Consider the following 27,998-nt stretch of genomic DNA (forward strand, 5'->3'; position numbering starts at 1 on the left):
GGATGTACATTACATAGAATATGAATTAGTTAGACAACACGTTGAACAAATCTACAATTGTTCTAGCCTGAATCTAACCATTTTTTTTCAAAAAATAGAGAACAATATCAATTCGGTTGACCATACTTACTGTTACACATATCCATATACAGATGCATGCATTTGATCGTATCGACAATTTCCTAGCTTCTTTCAATATTTTGCTTTCTATATTTGGCTTAGGGTACAGTGACATTTCAGTTTCTTCATAGCTTGAGGTTTACAAATTCATTGCCTCTTTCGGTAAAATATGCATGCCCTCCCTCCAAATGTGCAAGTTTTGATAAGTAACTAAACTTTGGACAGCTTACCAAAGCAAACAAACAAAAAAACTAACAAGCTAAATTTTGGACACTTACAAAGGTTTCTAGCTAAATTCTTACGTTTAGAATTTTAACATTTCGAGGAGTCTTAGGAGAAATTTTTCATTGTGATTAGAATACGGATGGTACACTACATGTTTTAATATAACTGGTGGGAAATTGTATTTTTTAAGTTATTAACTTTTTAACACATATATCCCACCATTTGTATAATAACACGTGCTATATCATTACATATTCCGGTCACATTGAGTATATATTGTTGCATGGTTGATACATGAAATGCCAAGGCAATGATTGTACAATTAGTTATCCCAAAATACGATAAATCACCAAGTTATTATACCGATCCCCTCCCCCAATAAGTTTGAGCTAGGGATTCTTGGTTCTAATATTTCGAGGGCACGAGTCACGTGCGGGTTGGAACATGTAAGAGGTGAATTCTTATGGTCGTTTGGTATTAAGGATTAGATTGAATTGGAATGAATAAGTAACTAGATTATTTTCTGGCATCAGATATTAAGGATTAATTGAAAAGGATAAGTTACTAGATTATCTTATGGTAGAGATGCATGCATAGTATATGGGTAATGTTAAGAAGATTAAATTTGTAAATAAAATTTTGTAAATTAAATAACATGAAAGTTGAAGATTGGATTATTAATGAGTAATGATAGAGAGACTAAATTTTTAAACCAAATGACATCGTTGTTGATTATTAGATTATTACCTAAGTGTTGATTAACTTGTTTATTTCTTATTGATGATACATTAGTTGGTTTGGCCTACCTAGCATTACCCATTATTAATTAAGTGTTGATTAACATGCATGTTTCTTATTAGTGATACATCATTTAATTTGCAATTAATCTACAAATTTAATCTACTTAACATTACTCTAATATTAGGTGAAAATGCATTTGAAGATTGAGGGATAGAGACTATAGAACAAATCATTCCTTCCTTTATGCAAATCTAGTCTGACACAAGCAAATGTAACTCGTTAAAATGGCAAAAGCAAAAGTTTTAGAGATGTGTCAAACGGTAATTCGTCATCGTAAAACAATGGCACCATACACACAAGAAAACCAAGTATATTCATTTCTTTGCACAACCATGGCAATACAACTGAGACTTTCAATAAACTATAACAATCTACCTTGATGAAATTGCTTTGGTCGATAAGAGGTTTATGGGACGAAAAGTTCTGAATTAAAGAAGAGCACAATTACTAGTATTTACACTGACTGATATATACACATGATCTTCCAAAAACCATAGAAAGGATACAGCTAAACCAATTGTGGCACACCTATCAAAAGACTATTTTACAATGGCATACCAGAAATTTTCAGATGAAACACCTTCAAATCGGACCTCCTCTCCTGCTCGTTGTGACGGTAGAGGGATGCAACCAAATACTGCATATTGTAAGCCAGCAGTCAGCTGTACATTCTCTATAGAAGTCTGCAAAAGCTTACGACGTTCTTCAAATCTCAAATAAATGAATGGAAAACTTAGGCTCGTTGTAAGCAAGCAGTCAGCTGTATATTCTGGGTTGCACGAGAAAGTTCACAGATTGAGAATTCTGGGCAAAACTGCAAACATATAGAAGAGTTTGATTACAAATACATTCAACAATCTCGATGTCTCACAACACTTACTTAACTTCTAATAATAGATATCTACTGGAACTAAAAGGACTAGTACACGAACGTTCAATACAGTGCAAACGCTGATGCTTAGTATGGGGTGAAAGAGAAATGCCGCACCAAATATAACCAACAGTTCATTGCCTAATATGAGTTTCTAAGTCATATTGGTAACTTCAATCACGCAGCTAATGATTATCGAACCCACAACCTATCCATCCTTCCACTCCACAATAACGAGAGAAGATGCCACATGAGCATGTCATTGAGAAATTTCAGGATGAAATTTCACAACATAATTATTATTCCTGCAGACAATTCAGTTTCAATATAATTGTTATTCCACCGAGAATGCCACCTCAGGCTTACGAAGCTTTCAAATAACAAGGGTCACAACCATGACCAGATTTAAAATGCTACCAATAAAATATATGTATTCATAGAGCAATTTGCTAACCACCAATTTTCTAATGCTATAAGAGAAATCATACCTGACAAAACACCAAAACAGGCCAGTCAATCTTTCCTTGACTTGGGTGGTTTTATGCCACCGCTTGCAGTTGAGGAAAACGATTGAGGTCTTTTAGCAGGCACGGGGTTTATTGATTTTTCAGACTTCTTTGAAGGAATCAGAGATGAGCAAAGTATAGCATCAACAGCTTCTCGCTGTTTTTTCCTTTTTGCAATTAAATCTAAAGAAGTTGCAACTTGATTTGAAGCTCCACCTCCATCACTTGCATCCTTTGTTTGATCTGAGGGAGGTAAAACTTGCTTTTTCTGGCTTCTGTCACCATCAAAAGATCTCTTAGCCCTTTTTGACTCTCGCAATTTCATAGGTCCACCGTCATCTGTTCTTTGTTCAGAGTTATCTGCATCCCTTTTTGAATTTTCAAATCTGTTTTTCCTCTTACCAGTTTGAGTATTGTCCAAATTAATGTTCCTTTTTTTGCTATCTTTATCTCTACTTTCACTATCTGTAACACGTTCCTCTGACTCTGTGGACTTGACATCCTTGGAATTTTTACCGTGGGCATCTGGAGTGACAGTAGAAAAGCCATCCTTCAGTGGTAAATCATATTCATCTCTGGCCTGCACTATTTTAATTCTGGTATCATCTTTAGTTGCTGAAACATCTGGTTCACTAGCACCAAGTCTTCTTTTACTCCGAACATGATCAATGTGTTTTGTTTTTCTTTCATGTGCTTCCTTTGCATATTTCCTTGCATGCAGACTTGCATCTTTAACCTTTTGAACATGTTGTGGCTCCAATGAACGATTACCAGACTTTTGCTCAGAAGCTGTTTTGAACATGTCCTTGTATGGCTTTTTAGCTGTTTTAACCAAATTTCTCTTTTGAGCGTCTTTCACAAGAGCAGCCCAGTTTTGGTTTGTCTGCAAAGTCCTTGCATTACCCAAAATCCAAAGTGAGAACTTGGCTCTGGTCAAGGCAACATTCATCCGTCTTACATCAGCAACAAATCCGATACTGCTAGAATTGCTTCCAGGTGCAGCAGAGCTTGGCTCTGCCGCTCTAACAGTGGAAAGTATCAGTATATCAACCTCCCGACCTTGGAAGCCATCAACAGTATTAAGTTCCATATCATCCATGGTAGAGGATCCAAAGGCACTAGAAAAACGAGAACGCAACAGCGAGAGCTGACTCTTATATGGAGTTATGATGCCAATTCTTCCACCAACAAATTCAGAAGGGTACCTAAGCAACATATCCACTATATGAGCATCAACCAAAAATCAATAACTAATCTTGAAAGAAGACTGGGTACCTAGGCAACATCAAATATAAATTTGAACCACCGGCTTAATTTGAACCACCGATTTTGAAAAAAAAAAAAAAAAAAAAAAAGAACTTGGTACCTGTTTTTGAAAAACTTGAGTAATTCAACTGCAGCATCAGCTTCATGTTCATTATAAAGGGACAGCCCACTGGCATTCTTACCACGATGCTCCCGGCCATCAATAACATCATAAAATACATAAGGTCCAAGACCTTCAGTCTCGTGAAATAATGCTGATTTGCTGGACATATGATCGCCATTCAGCAACTTCTTCTCATAAAAATGCAAAGAAGGAAACAGACATATTTCTGGGTGCATCCTATACTGCAAACAATAGTAACGTCTAAGAAAATATCTTAGCATTTTAAACAAGAAAGATATTCATACCCCACCTCATCCAGAAACAGCGGCAGCAAGAGTAAAATAACATGTAGCAACAGAAGCAGCAGGCAGTGGTGGTAGTGAGTGAGTATAAAGTTTACAAACAATAATGCGGGATCATGTAAAATGAAAAAGTTTAAATATAAACAAGATATTATTATAGTCGGGGATTATGTAACACTGAGAAAATTACTTTGATAGAAGGCATGGGTGTCATTCTCTGCAGTAAGACGGATGTCCACTTAATTTTTCAATCAAGCAACCAATATTTGCAAAGATGACACAAGTAAATAAAATTGGAAATTACAAAAAATTCCAATAATATGAACGTTCAAGAAAGACTAGGATCAGTTGTCAAAGACCACACACATCACAACCGACTAGAAGTGTACGGGCAAATTACAAATATTAATGTTCATGCTTTTTGATGCACAGCCAGTGTCCAGAAGTTTAACAATAAACCAATGATGGCAAAATAAAGATCTATTATGTTCATTTGAAGGGAAATGGTTCCCCATTCCTCAAACACAATCAATGCCAACAAAAGTGAGAGAAATTACAAATAGATGCACAAACTCCATCAGATTTATACTATAATCTGTATAATCTACCTGTTTGGTCAGCATGATAACACGGTGTCCAGCCCTTTGTAAACGTTCAAACATGCTACACTCATAAAGAAATTTACTGGCAACATTTGAAAGAACAGTTGCAGGAAGCTGCTTTGGATCACCAACCTTTAACATTAATTTCAAATGTCAGCACTTCCAAACAACACAAAACAATATTGACACGTGATCAAGTTAAGCATTATTACCATGATACATTGGGTACCCCTAGACTTTAAAAGCTGAAGAGGAATCAGAGTAGCAGGTTCCAGAGCCTGTTGTAACAAAGACCAATGTTAGAAGGCAGGAAAGAAACAATACACAACCACTGATAAAATTCTTAAGAACTTGACAAACTTTACTTGAGCAGCTTCATCAATAACAACAGCATCAAAAAGAGTATGTTCAGGTGGACTGCCAAACTTATGACTTGACATAGATTCAGAGCACACTCCATAAAGATCTCCCCCGCAGCCACTTAATGTAGTTACCACTATTGCAGCTTCTCTTAGTATAGACTTCCGCAATTTATATTTAAGTCCTCTGATTTCTTCATTAGTTTTCTTCTCCTGCTGCTGAACAATACTAAGATCCTTATAAATTTGCTTCTTTTGCTCATAAAGTTTTCTTAACTTGAAAGATATTTCTGCATCAGACATGTCCTTCCCATCATCCCCCTTATAATTATCATCTACAGAAGACTTTTTAAGGTCAGGATCCCGATCATTTAAGTTAGCACGTTTGGCTTCATAGAATCTAATTCGATCGACTAACTTTTCAAGATTAGAGCGCAGTGTAGTTGAAGAATCGACACTCGAATCATTCTTTGTGTCTGTCAATTTCATCTTCTCATCCACCAACCGTTGATCAACAAGTGTATCAATGAAGAATGGTAGCGAATTTGGATGAACTGTTTTTGCATTCCCAACCCGCACAAGATATGGCTTATACATCTTTCCATCACTTCCATACAGCCCTTGGCTAGAAATCCTTGACACTAATTCATCAACAGCAGCATTAGACTGGGCACAGATGAGCACCCTTCCTCTCAAGCAACTTTCTACAGCGTTCATATTCCTTTGGGCATCCTCGTTTATTTGTCTGGCCAAGGCTGCATCCTGCCACGCCCTTGCAACAGCAGCAGCCTGGTTAATCTTGGGAACTGAAATTTGCTTCAAACTGAGATCATGAATTTTTTCGTCAGGATCTGTCCTATGGGTAGGGGAAGCAAGCAAAGCGCTGACAATGGCCACAATTGTTCTTGTCTTACCAGTACCTACATATATGATATATGGAATTAAACCCAATTAGTAAATGATAACTCAAGCAATATTTCAGATCTGAAAGTTAACCAGGTAAACCACAAACCTGGAGGACCCTGAATAAGGGATAATTCAAAATCTTTCTTCCGCCTAGGTGTTCCAGTGGCAACACTAATAGCTTGAAGTTGACTGTCATTAAAGGATGACTTCAGTATACGCTGCAATGGTTGAGACAGTTTGCTCAGATCTACTTCCTTGCTTTCACTAGAATCATAAGAATCATTCGCAGGCTTCAAAATAACTGGAAGTAAAGGGATATCCTTTAGTGATGATAATGCCTGAAATTCACGAAGTTGAGGTGTAATGTTCATAATACGACTTGCATGCCATTTACTGCGTTCAAGGAGGTTCCTTCTGGCTTGATGTAAACGTGACGTACCATTCAACAGATAAAACCTGATGAGTAGTATACTTAACCTTCTTTTATTGTCCCACTCACGCCTCTCCACCTGAGAAGCACACATTATTTTAGCATAAAAGAACTTAAAAGAAACCTGGTCTCGTGAATGATATAATAAAGTGCATATACATGCAGCCTAAACTTGCTTACACAGTTCATCTTCTACAATATATAAACAAAAAATTCAATGGTATGGACATGAATCTAGCCTAATAGCACCCTTATAAGAATGTGCAGAATAAAAGTTTAATAATACTTCTGTGCAACCATAAGTGATTAAAATTTAGAAGTCAGGTTTCGCTAATCTTTTTCGTTCTTACTATTTTTAGCAAGATGTCAATTTTCATCAACAAACTACACAACATCCTGATCATCACTTATCAAAGTTCTGAGTCAACTGGAGACAAAGACAGGTAAATCACAACAAATAAAATACTAACTAGCTGCATGAATAATATGAAAGAGTACCTTCCCAAGCACATGAACATCATGAGAAGATTTTTGGGGGGGCTCTTTTGTTAGTAATACTAGGTCATTTTCTGAAAAGTTGCTTGACATTGTAGAATCATTGTCATCGTGAGCAAAGCGAACATGATGAAAATCATCAATTCTTTCAACTGAAAGCACTGATAAAGTTCCAAAATATATCTCTTCCCATGAAGACATTTCTATAAAAGAACTATGTAACTGTGCTTTAAACTCCTCCAAAACCAATGGACAAAAAATTTCAACATACTGTTCAGGTGATTGGAACTGCACAGGAACCTCCTTTAATTTTGCACGTTTTTGGTTATCATTTTCACTTCCAGATGCTACCCCCACCAGTGAAAAGTAATCTAATTCTAAGATAGGTCTATACCAGTCATCAAGCTTTGGCGGCTTGAACCTTTTCACTCGAGCTTCCAGCCTTTGTAAATGGCCAGGCCTGTTCTGCAAAGGTGATTTAAGCTGAATGAGTTGTCGTTTAGGAGCAGCAATGCTAATTTTTTCCAAAGGTGACTGCTGATGCTTGGCCGAATTGAGAGAAGACTCCAAGGAATTGTCTTTGGCATCACTTACTATCTCTTTCAATGAAGCGTTGGGAGCTTGATTCAACTTTTTGGAACTAACCGTACTATCATATGAGTTACTAGTACTAGTTCTATTCTGGAATTTTTCAGAATCAGCTATATTGCTATCAGATGTTAATGCTTTCCTGCTATTATCTTCGTCTTTTGATTTCAGGGAGGAAACAGATGGCAGTTTTCCTATAGATCTATCAATCTCCCGTTTCTGAACAGCCAAGTGAGCACTATCTGTAGCATCTCTTTTCTCAAAGGCCTTCAAATAAAACTTGGATGTATAAACACCAGAAACCTTCTTCACAGATTCGGTATACGAAGTGCTTTTGTCATCATTAGGAGCAATTGTCTTGTCATCCGCCATACACCGACTCACCTTAGTATCAGACAAAATTACTTCATCTGGTGAAACAGCTTTAGTTTCCTCATCAGAAAGGACAATCATGTCATCTCTATGCTTTCTATTATCCACCGATGGTGAGTGCAAGATTTGGACATCTGGATCCTTGATGGACAAGGGTTGCACATAAGGAGCTGAATACTTCTCAAAAGATAAGCCTTCAGGAAACAAGGCATTTGAACAGAGGTCGGTCTTTCCAATACTAGAAGAGGCTTCCTTAGATAGAGAAACAGAAAGGCATGACACTTGTTCCATCAATTCATCCATGGAAACGCAATCTAGTAGAAGGCAAAAAAACATAAAGAAAATGTTACTTTCAGTGCTGAAAAATGGTCACTGCTTCAACAGAAGAAATGGAGTATTGCAAGATGGTTTGCATCAATCTATTTCAGTATGGAAAGCTCACCACATGACATGAGATTTTCAATGGTGCTGATTGTCGATGCAATAGCACTGTTATATGACCCTTTCAGCAGCTTTAACAAGGATGTGATTGTTCGTTGCCAGTATACAACCACAGTTTTAAGTGATGACTTTCCCCAATCCATAAAATCATGTAGCCATGAGAAGTCACATGTGTTTTCCCGTACGCCAGAGTATATTCTTTCAAATACACATGGGAGGATCTCAAGTATGCGTACACAAGTCATCTGAAAAAAATAAAATAAAATAAAAAATTTAATAAAAATATAAGAAGATTCCAGCTTAATCGAACCAAGCCAAAGAAACTGATGTTCAATTTTCCTTCTTTTCTTTAGTATCAGACAAACACAAATATACATACTTTACTTCATTTGATAAGTTACCCCACCACCTACCCAAAGGGAAACAAATGCTACTACTACCCATAAGTAAATACAAATAAGTTGTCTTCAATATGAGATTACCAAAGTACATTATTATTTACAATTAGAAACACTACCTGATTAATACTGTTATCAATAAATGCTTTTCCTTCTAATAAGCACCTGCAGATGGAAGGCCATGCAGTTTCCGATATCAAGTTATAAAATCTTTTCAGTAAATTTAGGTCAACATTTGGTGAATGCCCATTGTTGGGAGGGGATGAATCAAAGACTGGCTGCCTGAGAAATCCACCTTGGGAAGAGAATTTTGCCATATTTAAGTGGTCAGATTCTGGAATATCCGCAGCACGTGAATCCCCATCAATAAGTAGTCTCCGCAGAACAAAGAAAAAATGATGCAGAGTCTGAAACTTTAATAAAACAATATCCAGTTGGACCTGAAAATTGGAATGAACTGTAGTTCAAAAAGAGTATTACAGTAAGGAAAATAGGAAAATCTATCACCGTAAGACGACATCATAACCAGAGTTTCAGAACTTATGTTCTACCTGATGCGTGATTTATACGCACACAAATTAAACCCTCTTTTCGTCAAATTATAGTATATGTATAAGTAGGGATCGTTCTGGACCGGGGATTAGGAGGGATTGTTAATCACTTGAATTTGACTCAAAAACATAAAAACACAATATAAAACACTAAACTAGACTCAAAGAATTCAAAAATACTTTAAAACATAAACTAAACAGATTCTAAGCATTAAAGAACAAGAAAGTAAAGGGGGGTTTAGGTTTTACGAAAATTGAAATAACGAAACAAGTTAATAAACTAGACAGAATGTAAATATGAATGTGATGGAATTGAATGGATGAATGCTAGCTAAGGGGTTCATCTCCATACATGTTATACTTGCATAATAAAACGATTTCCAATTGCATTTCAATAAATCATTAATTCTCAACACTCCAAGTTAATTAGGTCCGCTTAAATTAACCGTCAAGTTTTCCTTAAGTTAATGAATTGGATGGGTTAGCGCAACGCAATTCACAACATTCTCCAAAAGTCCTTTACGTGAACAGCACAATAAAGATACAATCAAAGATCATTAAGCATTATGAAAACTATAAGTGTTGACGAGGCATTCGTTACTATGATGAGCATGAAACTCGTGCCAAGAATTCATTTAACGCGATTGTTTATAAGCAACCTCCACTACTTGTGAATATAAGTACATAACGATTAGGTGAAAATCACTTATATTCTAGCGTCATATTCATGCATGAAAATTAAGCGCGCATTCTTAATAAACATACATAAATAAGTTATCAATCAAACGGTTAAACAAATTGAATCAACAACTTATGAAATGCAATTAGAAGTAATCAAATCAAAATGCAAGCATAAACATATATTTCGAATCACCCCCTAGCTAAGGGGGGGTTTAGTTCCTCATACAAAACAAAGAGAATTAAAATTAAACATTGAAATCAAAGAAACACCTAAACATTCCAACAACTCAAACTTGAATTGTATGAACGTTTAGGCCCTCTTCTCTTCCTCTTTATTGTAGCATAAGGTCTAAGGATAGTTGGTTTGGGGGAATGGAAGTGTGGAATGGAGTGAGGAGTGATGGAAATGGAAAGATGGTTTTTGGATTCTAAGGGAGACTCAAGGCTAAGAGAGAAAGGGATGTGTTTGTGGTGTGTTGTGTATGAAAATGAGATGTCCATGAATGAATGAATGCAAGGGTATTTATAGGAGTAGTGGAGGGAACATATGGCTATGTCATTTGTAGGTGAAGTAGGTGGATGTTGTAGGTGAAGTAGGTGGATGTTGTAGGTGAAGTGGATGTTGTAGGTGAAGTAGGTGGATGTTGTAGGTGAAGTAGGTGGATGTTGTAGGTGAAGTGGATGTTGTAGGTGAAGTAGGTGGATGTTGTAGGTGAAGTAGGTGGATGATATGTTAAGTGATAAGTGATAAGTGATATGATAAGTGGTTAAGTGGTGATGATAAGTGATAAGTGCATGTGGGTTAACTAATGAAGGAAATGCATGTGCAATGACAATGTGTTAGAATGGATGTGTGTTATGCATGGCATGATTGGGATTAGGAAAGGTTTAAATGTCCTAAAACTAAAAAGAATAAGGTTCCAACACTTTGGCTCCAATTAGGTCTTCAATTTCGTCCAACACTTTGGCTTCAAGCATAAGCTATCCGTCCTTAGCCCAAAAGTGCTCCAAAAGTCTCCAAAATGCATCTTTTTGCTCCTTTAGCCCTTTGGACCTACAAACACACGAAAATAGCTTAAAGTACTAAAATAACTAAAGAAACATAACGTAAATGCACGAGAACAAGCCATTTAAGTCGCATGAATATGCTCCTATCAAATACCCCCACACTTATCTTTTGCTAGTCCTCGAGCAAAACAGAAAGAAAAACAAAACAAAACCAAACGAAACAAAACAAGTAAAACACAACCTAAACCTTCCAACAACCGTCTTAGGGATTTCCAAAGCACATGACAAGTTAAAAATCATCATTCCCACAGATTTTTGCCATCATTACACTTAAGTACATTCTTAATCATAGTCACCACATACTAGTTCACAATTAAGCATTTAAAACACATTTCGAATGTAGTAACATGCCTTAGAGAAATTGCTCAAATCCTTACAAGATATGCACTCGTTTTTCACACAGATTTTCTGACTACACACCCTACACTAGTTATATGTGAGAAGATTGATGTAAACATGTAGACGAACACTCACATATGTTATAACAAGGAAAGCATTTTCTGGATTTACGATAATGACATGAATATGATCTCATGAATGGAATGCTACTACTTAGAATGAGAACCAGTGATTCCATAAGCTCATATCAATTTCAAACTCCACATTATTGAACACATAACGATCAAGATAGAAGTCAAAGGGGTGTAACGGGGCTAAAGGTATTTGGCTAACAAAGAAGGTATATGGAAAACAAAGGTTCTTAAAGAAATAGCGAGCAAAGCATTTGAATTAACGTAGAATTCACTTTTGAATGAAAACTCAACTTTTGAACAACAAGGGGGAACAAGCTCTTTTTTTTTTTTTTTTTTCTTTCTTTTCTCTTCTTTTCTGTTTTTCTTTTTCATATGTTTTTCACAATTTTTTTTTTTTTTCTTTTCTTTTGACTCTCAAAACATACAAACTTAAGAACAAACTTTTACTCCCCCACACTCATTTTCTTGCAAAATGTACTCAAAAGGAATTCATTTAAGTCATGCTCACTATCTTTTAAGAACAAGGGTACGGATGGTCCTAATCTAGGCTAGGTAAGGGGTGATATGGTTAGCAAAGAAAATAGGTTAAACGAGGCTCAACGGTGTTAAGACTTACAATATATACGAAATATGGGAAGTAAGGCTATTTGGCTATGGTGGCAACTACACAACTTCATCTTGATATATGTTATGCAACTCAATATCATGCTTTGAATGAAACGGATATAAGTTCTAGCATTTAGTTCTATCATGATACAATTGCATTCTAAGTAGCAACCAAGCAAGGAATAATGAGATCATTCAACAACTTTAGAAAACAAAGAATCACAGAAAATAACTCTCCAAAGAAGGTAATGGCTCGAGTCTCACAGGGTTGTAGCGTTTGTTTGAGTTCCTTCCTTCAAGCATGTTACAAAAACGAATTTTTCTTTTATGATTGCATGTGAAGTCATACATTATAACCATAACTAAGCATAAACCAAGAGTAAATCAAACTTTTCTCTATGTTTATAACTCTTTTTAACAGTCATGCAATTACAAACCAAATCCTTATCATTGTGTTGGAAGGTACCCTAAGACACAAACTCACAAAAACGACTCAAAACACTCTTTTTAGGCTTTTCAAAACAATTTTTCAAATTTTTATGTGCTTTTCGGAGTTATAAAAACAAAACATACTAAAACACTCTAAAACAACTTAAAAACACCTTAAAACAGCAAGGAACAACATTTGAAGTTATGGGTGATAAAATCCCACGAATTTGCATTAACAACATTAGTTACCCCCCCACACTTAAATCAAACATTGTCCTCAATGTTTTAAGCATAGATTCACACAAAACATAAGTAAACACACAAACAACAACTAAACATACTAAACATGGCAGAATGTAATTAACAAAGAGAAGAGTTTAGGGACGCAAATCTGGTTATGGAGTGTAAATTCCCTCTTCTCTTTGTTGATTGCATTGAGGCTTGATCTTGATGATTCCACAGGCTTACTCTCGAACTGGTTTCCGCCCATCATTGATTTTCCTTTGTGCTACTTCTTGAACTGGGCAGCAGGATGGTTCTTTTGGTCTCCCCCGAAGGTCTGAGCATACCCTTTTGGTCTGTTTCTTTGTTCAATCTTTCCAATTCGTATTGAAAAGGGTTGGAGGATAACTCAGCCTATGTTTGTCTCCACATGCTTCAATGTATCATTTTCACTTGCCTTACTCGCTCCCCTTTGCAGAAGTGGTCCCTTCTCCGGAAGTGTATCAACCGTTGAAGATGACTACTCGAGAGCAACGCTAGGTAAGCAATCAGGAATAGATCCCAGGCAGTTGGCTCCAGATCGGAAGACTGACTCCAAGTGCCGGCTGATTGCTTCTTTTACTTTGCCATGCGAGTAAGAACAAGGAAAAAGAAAAAGACAGGGAAAGAGCATGATATGAGATACTTTTGCTTTTGACCTTGATGATATGAGATACCTTTGCTTTTGAAGAAGCGGTGAATGAATCAGCACATGTATTTGTTGTGCTGCTTCCTCCTGGGTCATATGTACTCCAGGCATCTGGTATCATCTTTGGGGAAGAAGAAAGAATTGAGTATTTCGAAAGGTTTTGCTGGGAGTGCGCCCTCAGAGGTGAGGGAGAGTTGGGCATTTTCTTCAGGTTTGCCCTGCCATAAAAGATGAAGGTCGACATATATAGAGATAATAGCAAGTGGTGGTACTTTTTACCTTTGTCGACAAACGTTTTGATCCCGCAACTCCGGCTTTTTGAAATAGTGGCGCCTCTTCGATCTTTGAATTCGCCTCTTCGATTTCTGAGCAGGCGCCCCTTCGATTTCTGAACGACGCCCCTTCGATTTCTGAACGACGCCCCTTCGCTTTCTGAACGACACGTGGTAGTGCAGATGCGACTCCTTTTGACAAAGTTGCACGCGTCTTCTGAAAAGCAGAGAAAGCGTCGCCGAACTTTGCGCTTGTCGGCTAAAGATATGTAGTTGCGGTGATGGCCTCCACGTGTTGTCTGAAAAGAAGAAATCTTTTGACAAAGCTGCACGCGTCATCTGAAAAGCAGAGAAAGCGTCGCCAAAATTACGCCGGAAATTCCGGCTTTTTGAATCGGTGGACGCGTCGCCTTGGCTTTTTTTATTGAGCTATCGATCACCACAACAAACACACTCTGAAGATTTCCCATTCCTGAAACTCGACTCCAGCCCTTTGTGAAATTTTTAACTCCATCCACCCCTTCTCTTTGAACACTTTTGAAAAAAATGGCAAACTCATCGAACCTTAGCTTAGATTTGAGTCTCAGCAGCGATCCGGTTGCGCCCCGTCAAGGTAATGTATGGCGCCCTTCTTTTTTATCTTCTAACGGTCCTCTTTCAGGTGAAGACTCTGTGATGCAGGACGCCACAACAGCTACAATAGTAGCTAAAAACCTCCTCACTCCAAAAGATAGTAGGCTGCTGTCAGGACGGTCCGATGAGTTGGCCGTTCAAGAGTCCCTCGCACTTAGTGTTCAGTGTGCGAGCTCTGTGTCCAACATGGGCCTACGCCTGCTTGCCCGCTCCCGTCAGGTGGAATCGTTGATGGCAGAGGTGGAAAGACTTAAGCAAGAGATCCAGCAGCTTAAGTACGAGAATAGAAGTTTGCATGTGCTTGCAAATAACTATTCGTCGGGGATGAAGAGGAAGCTTGATGAGCTGCAAGAATCTGAGGGTCGAATTCACAGTGACCGTCAAAGGCTTGCGTCTTATCTCCAGAGGCACCTTTTTCCTGGGTCATCCAGCGCTTGGCCAAGTATTGAGGCTTGGAATGCTCTAGCTCCGATGCCTCCCGCTCCGATGCCTTCCGCTTCGATGCCTCCCGCTTCTATGCCTCCCACTTCTGCGCCTTCCGCTTCTGCGCCTCGTAGTGGGACCTCACGCAAACAACCTTTGTGAAGCTCCACCTTTCTCCATGTTTAGTATCTTTCTTTTTTTTTCTTTTTCTTTTTTTTTTTTTTTTTTTTTTTTTTTTTTTTAACATAAATAAAATCAAACGGCATGGAATTGGTCCTTGAATGGAAGGTGATAATTGAAGTGAACCGGCATTGGTTTGAATTCTAGTGTAGGTGCCTGATTCAAAAAAAATAGCAAGTTAGTATAAAATCTAATGGAATTTGGAAAAAAATACTTACTTGTTTTGTCCGACAAGAACTCAATGACAAATACCACTCCTTTGAAAGTTTCAGGGATATTGGACTTGGCCAGATTGCAAGTGATGGTTATTACTTGTCCAATGTCATCAAATTTAACTTCTTTGGATTTTGTGGTTTCAAGAACGTCCTCTTTGATGGATTCATGACATTCCCTACTTGTCACCTTTGGAAGGGCTTCCAAGATGTCTTTTTCACCTTCTTCTTCCTTGGAAGTCATGAATCTGCAAGGAATAGGGTTAAAAATAATGAAATTTGGAACAACCATACCTGTATTAGATGGCATAGGAGCAATAGGAGCCTCCGGCAAAGGTGTTTCCACCCTTTCCGTGGGTTGGGTGTATTCCTCTTCCTTGTGATTTGATTTTGATGGTTGAGGGTCCGTTCCAACCTCCTTGTCACTTCTCAACATGATTTCCTTGGCAGTTTCAAATTCTCCCTTATGATTTGCAATGGTTGAACTAGGGAGTTCGCCTTGGTCGCAAAATTGTCCTTCGAACTCCGCTATCTGCCCAATTTGCTTTTCCAGAGTAGTAAGTAATTGAAAAATCGTATCATTATCATTTGAATTACCTACATTACTTTGGGCAGGTTGTGGTGGCTGCATAGGTGTTGAATAGAACTCCTCATACGGCTGCCAATATCCTTCTTGTTGAGCCTCATTGTCTTGATTTTGTAAGCCCTGCACCAAACAAATTAATTCATCAAGCTTTTGGTTATAATTTATTGACGAACTTAAATTTGGTTGGGCATATTGAATATGAGGTTGTGGTGGCTGCCAATATCCTCCTTGTTGAGCATTTTGAGGTTCCCACCACATAGAGTTTGAATGATCACTCCAATCCGAATTGTAAGTATTGGAAAACACGTTATTCCTTGATTGAAGATTAAATATATCAACTCTTTGCATTTGGGACCTTTCCATGAGTTGTGACAAAAGAGAAGCATTATCAAGTGCCATCTTGTTCTTAACAAACAAAACACAAATATAAAAAAAAAAAAAAAAAAACTAAATCTAAAAGACAATACAGAAACAAACAATCCAAGGGATTAGCAAATTTTCTAATCCCCGGCAACGGCGCCAAAATTTGATGCGTGATTTATACGCACACAAATTAAACCCTCTTTTCGTCAAATTATAGTATATGTATAAGTAGGGATCGTTCTGGACCGGGGATTAGGAGGGATTGTTAATCACTTGAATTTGACTCAAAAACATAAAAACACAATATAAAACACTAAACTAGACTCAAAGAATTCAAAAATACTTTAAAACATAAACTAAACAGATTCTAAGCATTAAAGAACAAGAAAGTAAAGGGGGGTTTAGGTTTTACGAAAATTGAAATAACGAAACAAGTTAATAAACTAGACAGAATGTAAATATGAATGTGATGGAATTGAATGGATGAATGCTAGCTAAGGGGTTCATCTCCATACATGTTATACTTGCATAATAAAACGATTTCCAATTGCATTTCAATAAATCATTAATTCTCAACACTCCAAGTTAATTAGGTCCGCTTAAATTAACCGTCAAGTTTTCCTTAAGTTAATGAATTGGATGGGTTAGCGCAACGCAATTCACAACATTCTCCAAAAGTCCTTTACGTGAACAGCACAATAAAGATACAATCAAAGATCATTAAGCATTATGAAAACTATAAGTGTTGACGAGGCATTCGTTACTATGATGAGCATGAAACTCGTGCCAAGAATTCATTTAACGCGATTGTTTATAAGCAACCTCCACTACTTGTGAATATAAGTACATAACGATTAGGTGAAAATCACTTATATTCTAGCGTCATATTCATGCATGAAAATTAAGCGCGCATTCTTAATAAACATACATAAATAAGTTATCAATCAAACGGTTAAACAAATTGAATCAACAACTTATGAAATGCAATTAGAAGTAATCAAATCAAAATGCAAGCATAAACATATATTTCGAATCACCCCCTAGCTAAGGGGGGGTTTAGTTCCTCATACAAAACAAAGAGAATTAAAATTAAACATTGAAATCAAAGAAACACCTAAACATTCCAACAACTCAAACTTGAATTGTATGAACGTTTAGGCCCTCTTCTCTTCCTCTTTATTGTAGCATAAGGTCTAAGGATAGTTGGTTTGGGGGAATGGAAGTGTGGAATGGAGTGAGGAGTGATGGAAATGGAAAGATGGTTTTTGGATTCTAAGGGAGACTCAAGGCTAAGAGAGAAAGGGATGTGTTTGTGGTGTGTTGTGTATGAAAATGAGATGTCCATGAATGAATGAATGCAAGGGTATTTATAGGAGTAGTGGAGGGAACATATGGCTATGTCATTTGTAGGTGAAGTAGGTGGATGTTGTAGGTGAAGTAGGTGGATGTTGTAGGTGAAGTGGATGTTGTAGGTGAAGTAGGTGGATGTTGTAGGTGAAGTAGGTGGATGTTGTAGGTGAAGTGGATGTTGTAGGTGAAGTAGGTGGATGTTGTAGGTGAAGTAGGTGGATGATATGTTAAGTGATAAGTGATAAGTGATATGATAAGTGGTTAAGTGGTGATGATAAGTGATAAGTGCATGTGGGTTAACTAATGAAGGAAATGCATGTGCAATGACAATGTGTTAGAATGGATGTGTGTTATGCATGGCATGATTGGGATTAGGAAAGGTTTAAATGTCCTAAAACTAAAAAGAATAAGGTTCCAACACTTTGGCTCCAATTAGGTCTTCAATTTCGTCCAACACTTTGGCTTCAAGCATAAGCTATCCGTCCTTAGCCCAAAAGTGCTCCAAAAGTCTCCAAAATGCATCTTTTTGCTCCTTTAGCCCTTTGGACCTACAAACACACGAAAATAGCTTAAAGTACTAAAATAACTAAAGAAACATAACGTAAATGCACGAGAACAAGCCATTTAAGTCGCATGAATATGCTCCTATCACTACCCATTAAACATAGGGTCTATCTGTGACTGGTTTCCTGACGTAAGTAAAAGGAACCATATGCCTTCACATTCCAATTAGAGGAAACATGAATGTTTATCCCAACATGGATCACAACATTTAGACTCTTTTACCCACTAAAAAGGTGTCCATTTAATACACTACGGCTCAGAGAGAGAGAGAGAGAGAGAGAGAGAGAGAGAGAGAGACTTGAACAAACTTTTAGAGCTCAAATAAATTGAGCATGTACAGATGTACTTAGTTATATACTACATGAAACACAGATAGGTAAACTACATGCTGGTACTATACATCAGTAGTTTCAACTTTCAGGAAATTCAATGAAACAAAAGTATTACCAGTTTCACAGCATGTCTCAAGCCCAAAAAGACAGCAGACAATGAAGACCTATAAGAACATAGGAATGTCAAACTACAAGCAAGACCCTGTGTATTGGAAACCTGTTCCAGGATTGACTTGCCAAATTTCCTTACATCCTGCATCACATATAAATTTGTGTCATACAAAATGAATAAAGATACCATACAAGATGTAAACATTTTTGTAAGTATGATTGAATGATAACATTACGAGATAAAATGAAGTGGCATCTGAGTTACAAACTTTTTTTTTTTTTCTTTCAGCCTAAATGTTCAAATAATTGTTCAAATCAAGTATTTACATCATTGGGATCTATAAGTGAGAGGAACAAGCTTTCACCCATCCTTGGCTCCCACGTCCAATGCTTACGAAGTTCCCCCTGCCCCACATGAACCAGAAAATGTGTTGTTAACCTGTAACACGGTTACACACCACCATGTTATTATTAGGACCAAATCAACCAGGAACAAAGCACGCACAACATCAAAGCTACAGCACAGAAACCAACAAAAATATAACAGCATTTAATGAAAAAAAACCTGTTGAATGTTCGTATTAGAGGAAGAGGCATTGTCGAGGCTTTTATTGCATTCTTTGACACTACATCTCCACCATCGTCAGAACCAGTAGGAACCTTCCACCCAAAGGTTGAAGATATTTCTGCAGAAGATGATGAAAGCCAGGTTCTGACTGGAAGGGCCGTTTCTGCACCAGTCACTGGTTCTACCATAGGAAAACGAGATCGTGCCCACAAAACAGCCTTGGAAAATGATATAGGAAGAACTGATGGATTGATGTCAGCAAGGACATCAATCCATAACATTGGAATGCACATCCACTCTCTAAATTCCCGGGATGCAATTTTACTTTGTATGCTAAATTCACTCCATGAGCTATTATCCTGCTCTTTTGTATTCTCAGCAAATGGAAGCCCCTCATCATCTTCATCATTCAACTCATAAGACATGCTTCTTTCAGAACAAAGGTTTAGGTGGGTATTTAGCACTGTGCTTACTAACACAGCAGCATCAGACACCATGATAGTTTGTATCAGATCAAAGGCAGGTTGCCTTAGAGAATTGTGAAGTGAAGAATCCTTTAACGATGACACAAGAGAAGGGCCCCTGACAAATACAAACAGATTAATGAGGCAACAGCAATATTGTGCAGAACCATTGACCAACACAAACAAAAACAAATACGTGATTTACCACCCATATGCAGAAATCGCTAACCATTCTTTTACATTCGCTTTATAAGCCATTAGGAAGGGAATATGATGATGAAACTATAATTCCTTGCAACACTCAACCCAGGAGAAACATAGATTCATTTTAAAGTCTCCTCCTTTCCCTCCAATAATTTTGAATAATATGTTGGCAAAAACGAAAGACAGAAAATACACATTTGAAACTGAAAAGTGAAAGCATAAATGGTTTTGTCATTTGTTTTGTCTATTAATTTATTCATAATCAAGAAAGGCCTCCACAGAATGTCAAATCCATGACAGATAAATTGCATACCACATATGTGCGCATTCAGAAGGAGGACAAGGCGGGTTCATCGTGTAGCCTCGATGTATAATAAGGAGTGCTATCTGAAATACAATTTTGCAATAAATAAAGTAAGCACAATCCAGAAAAAATAGAAGTGTCTTATTGTAGCAATGACAGGATACACTAGAGAAAGCCTGTAAAAGAGAAACAATCTCCAGAAAGAAATAAGAACCTGACAAGCCTTTTGCCTCGTTAAGCCACTGAAGTTACTGCTCGCAGGCACCTGAATGAGGAGAAAATAGAGAAAATGCCTGCGCTGTTTTTCATGTTCCCCATCTTGCAAAGCTTCAAGAGACTGCATAAATTGGACTTGCACTTATCAGATGAGTAAAGTCAGAATCACTCCTACTAGCATGTAAAAAATAGACTACATAACTGTCACTAAAAGTTGTGGAATATCTTGGACATGCCTGCAGAAAAGGCTGAAGAAGATCAAAAATATCCTTATGGCTTTTCTCGCTTCGAGTATGAAAACACTGCCCTATCAGAGTATTCCGCATCACACTTGGAGACAGTGTTGATCTCAACCAAAGCTTACAACCTTAAGCCAAGCCACAATGATAAAGAAAAAACTCTGAGCGTTGTAAACAGAATCCCAACATTTGATTGAAAATATAAAATAGGTATGTACCAAGCATTTCAAAGAGTATTCTCAAGCAAGAAACTGCATGAGAGAATTCCGATGAATCGCCACTAATATGGTTGAGTACAATATCAAGAAAAATAGGATAGCGCTCTAATATCCCTTCTTCAAAAGCTGGAGGTTCCAAAAACCCAAGCCTTAATAAAACACACAAAAGAATCATTAGCAAGAAAAATGGAAAAAGAAAAATAATGGTCAGTAATAAACAGGTTTATCCAGATGTTCCTACAGAGATTTTATTCCAACCCATATGGATGTACGATCCAACTGCACTCTGGGCCTTGAAGTTTTCAAAGTTGACGGTAACACTTCAGTCTCCAAGAAGCCGATGAATTTCTTAAGTATAGGCTGCAAGGGTTCCAAATCTGTTGCTCTCCTATGCATGAAGAGAATAAAAAATGAAAACAAAATGCAAAAGAAAGAATTACAATTAAAGTTGAAACATAAAGCATTTCCAAAATGTACATAGTCTAGTACTGCATACCAATGACAGTGCCAACCAAAAGTGTGATTTGGGGGTGGGTTGGGAACTTGGGAGGCAGCAACCACTTACACATTCAAACATTACAATGTAGAATGTTTAAACACCTGCCACCTCCTCCTTTATCCACCATAGTGCAAAGAACCCAAAAACAAAACTGACTTGTTGATATAATCATCTGAATGATGAATATTGAAACTCAAGAAACAGTACCTCAGTTTTCCCATAGAACCAGCTAGACGATGACCAACAGAGCGCACTCTTCTCTTGAAGAAAAATAATGCATAAACACCCTAACAGAAAACAGATTCACTCTATAAGGAAAGAAGAATTACGCTTATTTAAGTAAAATGAAAGCTAATTAACAAACATCTAGAAATAAATCTATCAACAAAATACCGGAAACTGTTGCTGTCCAGCCAGAGCCAGTTCATGCATGCTGTCAACTGCTTCAATGAATCTTTCAAACTCAGTGAATAAGGACTCATCATCCAATAATACAGGGAACATTAGAACCTGTGAACCAATTAACAAAAAACAATCAAATCAATGTCAATTCCATTCTGAATAAGTTATACTATGCTAACCGTATCATACAAAATAAGTCCATAAGAGAACACTGACATACCTCATACATGACACTAATGACTTCTGCATTATCACGGGCAGCATCATATTCTTTTCGGGCTAATTTAGTATTTATCTCTATCAAGTGCTGTGTCACTCTTTCCTCATCGAGACTTCGCAAAACATCCAAGAGGGGACCAATAGAACTTGTCTCATACTCCATGATATACATCTCTTGGGCTTGATAGTGCTGGGAAATGCACTGGATGCACTGCCGCATTTCCTCAGAGATTCTCCTCCATAGTTGTCTAAGAGGAGAATCAGCATTGTCATCTTTGAAGTAGTTATAAAATGTCTCCAGAAGAGGCCCCATTAAGTCCCACGACCCACACCAAATATGATTTTCTTTTGGCAAACAGATCAAGAAACTAAATGCATCTGCAAACCTGAAACAATGCCAAATAAATCCTAAATGTTAAAAATAAACAAATACATATAGAGCCTGTCAACTCATTACGAATAGCAAACCATCAAATAAACTTGGAGCATGCATGCTCGCATTCTCAGGTTCACGTGGTTCTTGAATTCAATCTTGCGCAGCAAAGAGAAAGAAAGTGAGAGATGAATCGGTAGCTCAAAATATCTCGTAAATAAGTCTATGTTTAAAATTTATTTACTTTAAAGGGGTAACAGTTAAGAAAGAAGGTTGAACTGAAAAACTGCTTCTCCACGTAAGAGTTCCTCGATCAGACAAATCCATGAAGAAGTTAATGTGAACCATAGACAGAAACAAACATCCTAATAATGTAGTTTGTTTCTTACAACTCCGCTAAGGATCACAATCGGTTAAACAACAATGTCGATGCTTGTAGTCTTAGTGTAATAGTAATAAACTAAAGTTCTCTATTTCTTCCATTTCTTACCTCCACTCACTAAAAATCACACTTTCCATCTCCCACATGCTTCCATTTCCTACGCTGCTAATCGAATTCAACATTTCCGCTCCTAACTCAACTTCTTCAATTTACTTATACCACCAAACCCGAACAAGATTACTAACAAAAACCAGCTAGAATGTAAATAAAATCAATAATGATAACTGTTTCCCATTTCAAAAGATTACGCTTTTTGAAAACAATGATAAACGGAACTAAACTAAAATCTAAGTGAGAGAGGGGGGGCACCATTGTTCTTTGTTGTGGTGGAGACGGTGCCGTTTGGAGGGGTCAATGCGATCGTCGTCTTCGTCCGCTTCCTCCTCAATGACTCTCCAGCGGTCCAACAGCTCTCTTCTCGATGATAGTTTCTTCTCCATTGATCCTGTTCGAATTTCTTGAATTACAATTAACTAGGGTTTTCTGTAGAGAGAGAGACCATGGAGGGAGAGCACGAGTCTGAGAAACTCAGATGGTAGAGAGAGAGAGAGAGGGAGAGAGGGAAAAAGGAGAATAAATAGGGATTGGAATTTGGACGCCGGGGAGGGGTATACGGGTCATTTAAATGTGATTAAAACTTGGAAAGGGCAAGTTCGATGTCCGGACGCATTTTACCGCCATCTCCCCTTTGGGGTAATTGGGCTTCGTGGGCTGATCAACTACTGGACTTTAGGGGGTACGTCCAAGAATGTTTGATTCTAAGATAATTTTAACGAAAAACTTTCGGTAGTATTTATTTTAACGAAAAATTACATTTTTATCTTAAAAATTCAATCTTGTTACTATTCATTTTACTCTTTATTTTGTCTTTATCGTTAAAACTCAAAATTTTCAAACCATTTTCATTAATTTTTCCTTGATTTTCAAATCACTTTTGTTTATGAATTTTTTTTTTTTCGTTGTTGAGAGTGCTTTGGTTAAAAGCACAACAAAAGTTATTAGATACAAGTTAGGCAACACATTTTTTTATAAAACTCTTACACATGTGTGTCGTGTAAGCAGTAAGATATACATTGGGTGACAATATCCATTAATAGTAGTGGACCGTTGACTTGTTGGCTTGTCTTTCTGAATCTGCGTGAGATAAGCCCTTGAACATCAACATCCTTCCACTCATTGGAAATGAGTATCACTAATCCAATGAAATTGGAATTTTGCTTGAAAAACATGGCCAAACAAGAAATTGGCATGCTTGTGTACAATTGTGGGAAAAATCGACTCGTTAAGAGCACACTTGTTGATACATAAAATTGACTTAAATTGGACTAGTTGTAGAAATTAGCTTTGGTTGGGTTAGATCTAACTAGGCCTCTTATTTTTAATGACCTAAAATAAGCCCATATAAGAGCTTGTTTAATTGTTAATTAACCTTTCAGATCAAGCTAAGTTTAAGCATGGTTTGTCAAAGAGACCAGATAAGACTAATAATACTAATCCGGTCATTTAATGTTCTCGTATTAAATAAGTACCGAATTAATTTAACCAGCATACATATTTTATATTGTATAGACATGCTTAGTAAAACCGTCCAAAACACATGTATTATTTACTCGGATTCTCTTTCCTCTGTCTTGCGCAAACTCAGCTCTCTCTCTTGCCCTCGCCATTCTCCATGTCTCCTTCTCTCGCCGTCTCTATTCTCCCCGCCATCTTTGCTCTCCGTCTGATAATTGGAGACGCCCATAAAGAGAGAAAGACCAATTGCACCAACCGTCTCGCTGTCTCGCACCGACCACAGCACAAAGAGAGCTTCTCTCTCGTCTCACAACATTTGAATTCAATTTGGGGTTTTCAGTATTGTATGGGGTTTCAGTTTTTAATCATGAGTTGGTGATATTTGAGAAATTTAGTCATTTGGGTGTTTGAAATTAAGTGCAATTTGGGTTATCTTTTTGCTGCTGTTTTTTGTGATCTGGGTCTGGGTTTTTTTCAACTGGATTTTAGAACCTTGCCTGGAAATCGATGATGGAATTTGAAAATTAGGAAAGATTTTATCTGGGCAATTTTTTTTTTTTTAAATTAGGTTTTGTTCTGATTTTGAGGCTTTTTTTATTAGCTTTTTATTTTGAAGATGGATTCGAAAAGTGTGTGGGTTTCTAGATAAGGACAATAGTAAAAACATAAATAATTCAGTTATTAGTCTGATATTACATCAAATATCTGATTAATTTAGTAAATACTATTCGATGACTATTTATCTTATTCGATTGAAATAATCAGCTAAATTATAAAATCAAGGCTAGCGTCAAATAATAATTTTAGTCCTATTCCAATCAATCGCTCTGAATGAAATATAGCAGATTAGAAGTTGCACCACCGTCTTTTAACAAGCTCGTTTTTCAAGCCAAACGAAGTAATGGTAGTCAGTAGAACGAGTGTAAACTTTTGGATGACAGCATTACGTTCGTAGCTTTGAAAACTCCATTGGCTTTCAACTCTCATACTTTGTCCACTTGTGTCGTTTTAGACGGTCCCAAATCATCCATGCAAGTATCTCATAACGTGGGTGATGGGTCTGGACATCGGAATCTCACCCAGAAAGTCTGGATTTATGTTGTCTTTTGGGTTTCGTAGGAGTCCTCTTTTTAATCGCAAATCACATTAGTTAAAATTACAAAACGAATAATTTTTTACATTTGTAATATGATTTAGGTGTCAAAATGAATAACTCTTTACACGAGAGAGTAACATTATGTTTAAATGAGAAAAATAAACTTAAAATTTAGATAAAAGTCAGAATTTATAAATTAACACGCATCAATTCTCTGGTTTGGTTTCATAAACATAGAAATTTCAAATTTCCGCATGAAATAAAAAAAACTTGGAATTTGGGACCTTCAATGCCCAAGTTTAAATTCTATGTAAATTGGTGTCATTTCCTAATTTCTATAGTTGAGAGCTTAAAAATAACAAATTTCGTTTTCAATTTGATTGTTCTTTTAGATTAACCAAACAAGAAAATTCACAAATTCTAAAAAATAAAATCCCATCATTTTAAAATTCCTTAGTAATTTTAAATTTTTTCATTTAAATGTAGTGTAATTTTTAAATATTTTCCCTATAAAAGGTGTGGTCATCTCCCGTATGGAAGGGCTAAAGTGTATTTTCATTAACGTGCAGTCCTGTCTATATTTGTCCCATATCTAGCAATGCGTGGTTATATACTAATAATTTATATTTTTATTTACAAAAGTGCTGTCCAGAAGGCTAAATGTAGCTCGATGGGCTAGCAGTACTCAAGTAGTCACCCTTTCAAATGCCAACTAAGACATAGCCTCTTGCTGGTTACGAAATAGCCCTCTTGCTCGATAAGGACTTTGCACACTTTGACATGGATTATTTTAAATTTGTGGATATGGCCTAATAAACCAAGGGTTATTTGTCCAATATGTTTTCATCAAGCTAATCTCGAGGAGTATATTTTCATCAAGGCTAATTTCGAGGCAGAAGTTTTGGCGGGTATTTTGATCTCTTGACATGCTATGTTGATGTTTCGTCTCGTACATTAGCGGTTGCCCTCCAAGTTTTCTTTGTAATTCTGTTAACGTATTGAAAGAAACCCAATGTTTATGGACGGGATTTAGAAAGTTTTATTTTTACTTTGCTTTAGTAGCAAAAGAGATCTCAAAATAAAGAGGTACCGCATCATGTATGTAACGAGAATGAACAAGATACATCAAGTTGGTAGTATTATAATAGGTAGTTTACGCTAGTAGTGTAATAATACGTAATTCACATAAATAAGTCGGATTGTTACCAAGATCACAAGTCTAGACATGCGGCTTCGAATTCAAATTGTAGACATCTTATACTTGATCACTTGAACCCCTTAAAGCCTCGTTTGGCAGCTCAGATTGTACTGATTAATTCAGTCGGATAAGATAAATAATTATGAATTGTACTGATTATTTCAGTCTGCCTTGGTGCAATATCAGATTAATGATCGTATTATTTTATACTATATTGATACTATACGGGATAAGAGAAAATCAAAATAATAAGGGGGAAAAAATGATTATTAATGAAAAAGAACCAAAACCAACAAAACAATACTTCCAGCTTCAATTTGCTTAATTTTCTTCCAACTTCCGAGCACGAACAAAACCCAAAACAAATCACAAAACCCGTGAGCTACCCAATGCCAGCCATAATCACCACAACAAAAATTTGTTCAATCCAAAATACCCATCATCCAAGCACGAACTGACTTCGCCTCCAGTCCCCGCATAGACCTTGGATCTTGGAAGGATTGTAGAGAGAGGCGCTGATCTTGGAAGGGTTGCAGAATTGGAAGGATTCCAAAATTGGGTATTGGAAACGATTGCAGAATTATTATCGCATCCCTTTCACTCATTCTACAGAAAACACTTAATCTATTTTCTGGTTTTACAACACATCCTTGCGAAGCAGTGGATGCCGGTCGTGGCCGGGTTCTGGGTTTTCATGGCCAGAACCGACGCGGTGGTTAGAATCGAATTTGGGTTCCATGAGGGAAGCTTGTCGAGCTGGCTATGCGGCCTTGGCCTTCTTGATTAGCCAATTATGGCCTTGCTGGTCGGTCTGGAGTAAGAAGAACGAGGAGAGAGACGAAGCCTCTTCTGATCCTTTCTTTCTAATCCACTAAATCAAAGAATTCGTGCCATTGAAAATTGATACAACGGCTGAAGTTATTATAATTTTTAAAGTGGGCTCATGTTTGTTGTCGTTGAATTAAATTTCAACAACACAGATTCCTGATTTAGTAGATTAGGAAGAAAGGATTCAGAAATAATTCATTTCTCAATCCCTTTAAAGGTTTATTAGTTAGTAGGTGTAGACTGCACAAAATAAGCGGATCTAGATTATTAGTCAGCCGATAATTTAGTACAAAATGGCATCAAATAAGTAGATTTTCATTATTAATCCTATCGGGTATGTTGTACGAACTACCAAACAAAACCTAAATGCAGACAAAAGATACTAATATGAACACGACCCTCTAAACCCTCCGAGTTCTCATTCCAAACTTGAACTGTGGGTTTTGAAACCTGAACCTAAACATCCCAACCAATTCCAAATTTGAGTTCAGGTTTTAAGGTTGAGGCCCATGTCCGAAGTACTAGGTTTAAATGATTAGGAGAGTAATAATTTAAAAGAGCTAATGACGTGTCAATATAAATCCTAACCAAATTATGTCATGCATCAAACAAAAGGTGATTTATTAAAAAATTTTCAAAATCCGAATTGAAAACACTCATAAGCCAAAACATATCAGAGCAACT

At 37.0% G+C, this 27,998-nt stretch overlaps 1 protein-coding gene across 1 annotated transcript; it reads right to left on the reverse strand.

The window, feature by feature from the left end:
* Positions 1-1,436: 1,436 nt before the first annotated feature.
* LOC137707838 (P-loop containing nucleoside triphosphate hydrolases superfamily protein) lies at positions 1,437-26,841 on the reverse strand. The gene is made up of 23 exons (XM_088689134.1): positions 25,986-26,841; positions 22,987-24,353; positions 21,864-22,248; positions 21,635-21,751; positions 21,449-21,528; positions 20,984-21,130; positions 20,743-20,891; positions 20,522-20,652; positions 20,284-20,406; positions 20,079-20,152; positions 19,095-19,679; positions 18,857-18,968; positions 18,534-18,671; positions 8,905-9,225; positions 8,389-8,632; positions 6,990-8,260; positions 6,168-6,570; positions 5,162-6,075; positions 5,009-5,074; positions 4,803-4,928; positions 3,890-4,134; positions 2,506-3,728; positions 1,437-1,960 (listed from the first exon to the last, which is right to left on the reverse strand). The coding sequence occupies exons 2-22, from the start codon at positions 23,115-23,117 to the stop codon at positions 2,531-2,533; spliced, it is 6,960 nt and encodes a 2,319-aa protein (XP_088545260.1). The 5' UTR covers positions 23,118-24,353; positions 25,986-26,841; the 3' UTR covers positions 1,437-1,960; positions 2,506-2,530.
* Between the last annotated feature and the right edge of the window lie 1,157 nt (positions 26,842-27,998).

Source organism: Pyrus communis, chromosome 17 (genome assembly GCF_041283825.1).
Source record: "Pyrus communis isolate YQ-2024b chromosome 17, ASM4128382v1, whole genome shotgun sequence".
NCBI lineage: Eukaryota > Viridiplantae > Streptophyta > Magnoliopsida > Rosales > Rosaceae > Pyrus > Pyrus communis.

What these genes read in the sequence shown, in the direction of transcription:
- LOC137707838 (XM_088689134.1), bottom strand. Translation starts at nt 23,117, where the DNA reads ATGGAGAAGAAACTATCATCGAGAAGAGAGCTGTTGGACCGCTGGAGA. An exon ending in TCATTAGTGTCATGTATGAG is followed by an intron (nt 21,752 to 21,863) that starts GTATGTCAGTGT and finishes ATTGGTTCACAG; the next exon opens with GTTCTAATGTTCCCTGTATT. An exon ending in CTAATACGAACATTCAACAG is followed by an intron (nt 18,969 to 19,094) that starts GTTTTTTTTCAT and finishes ACCGTGTTACAG; the next exon opens with GTTAACAACACATTTTCTGG.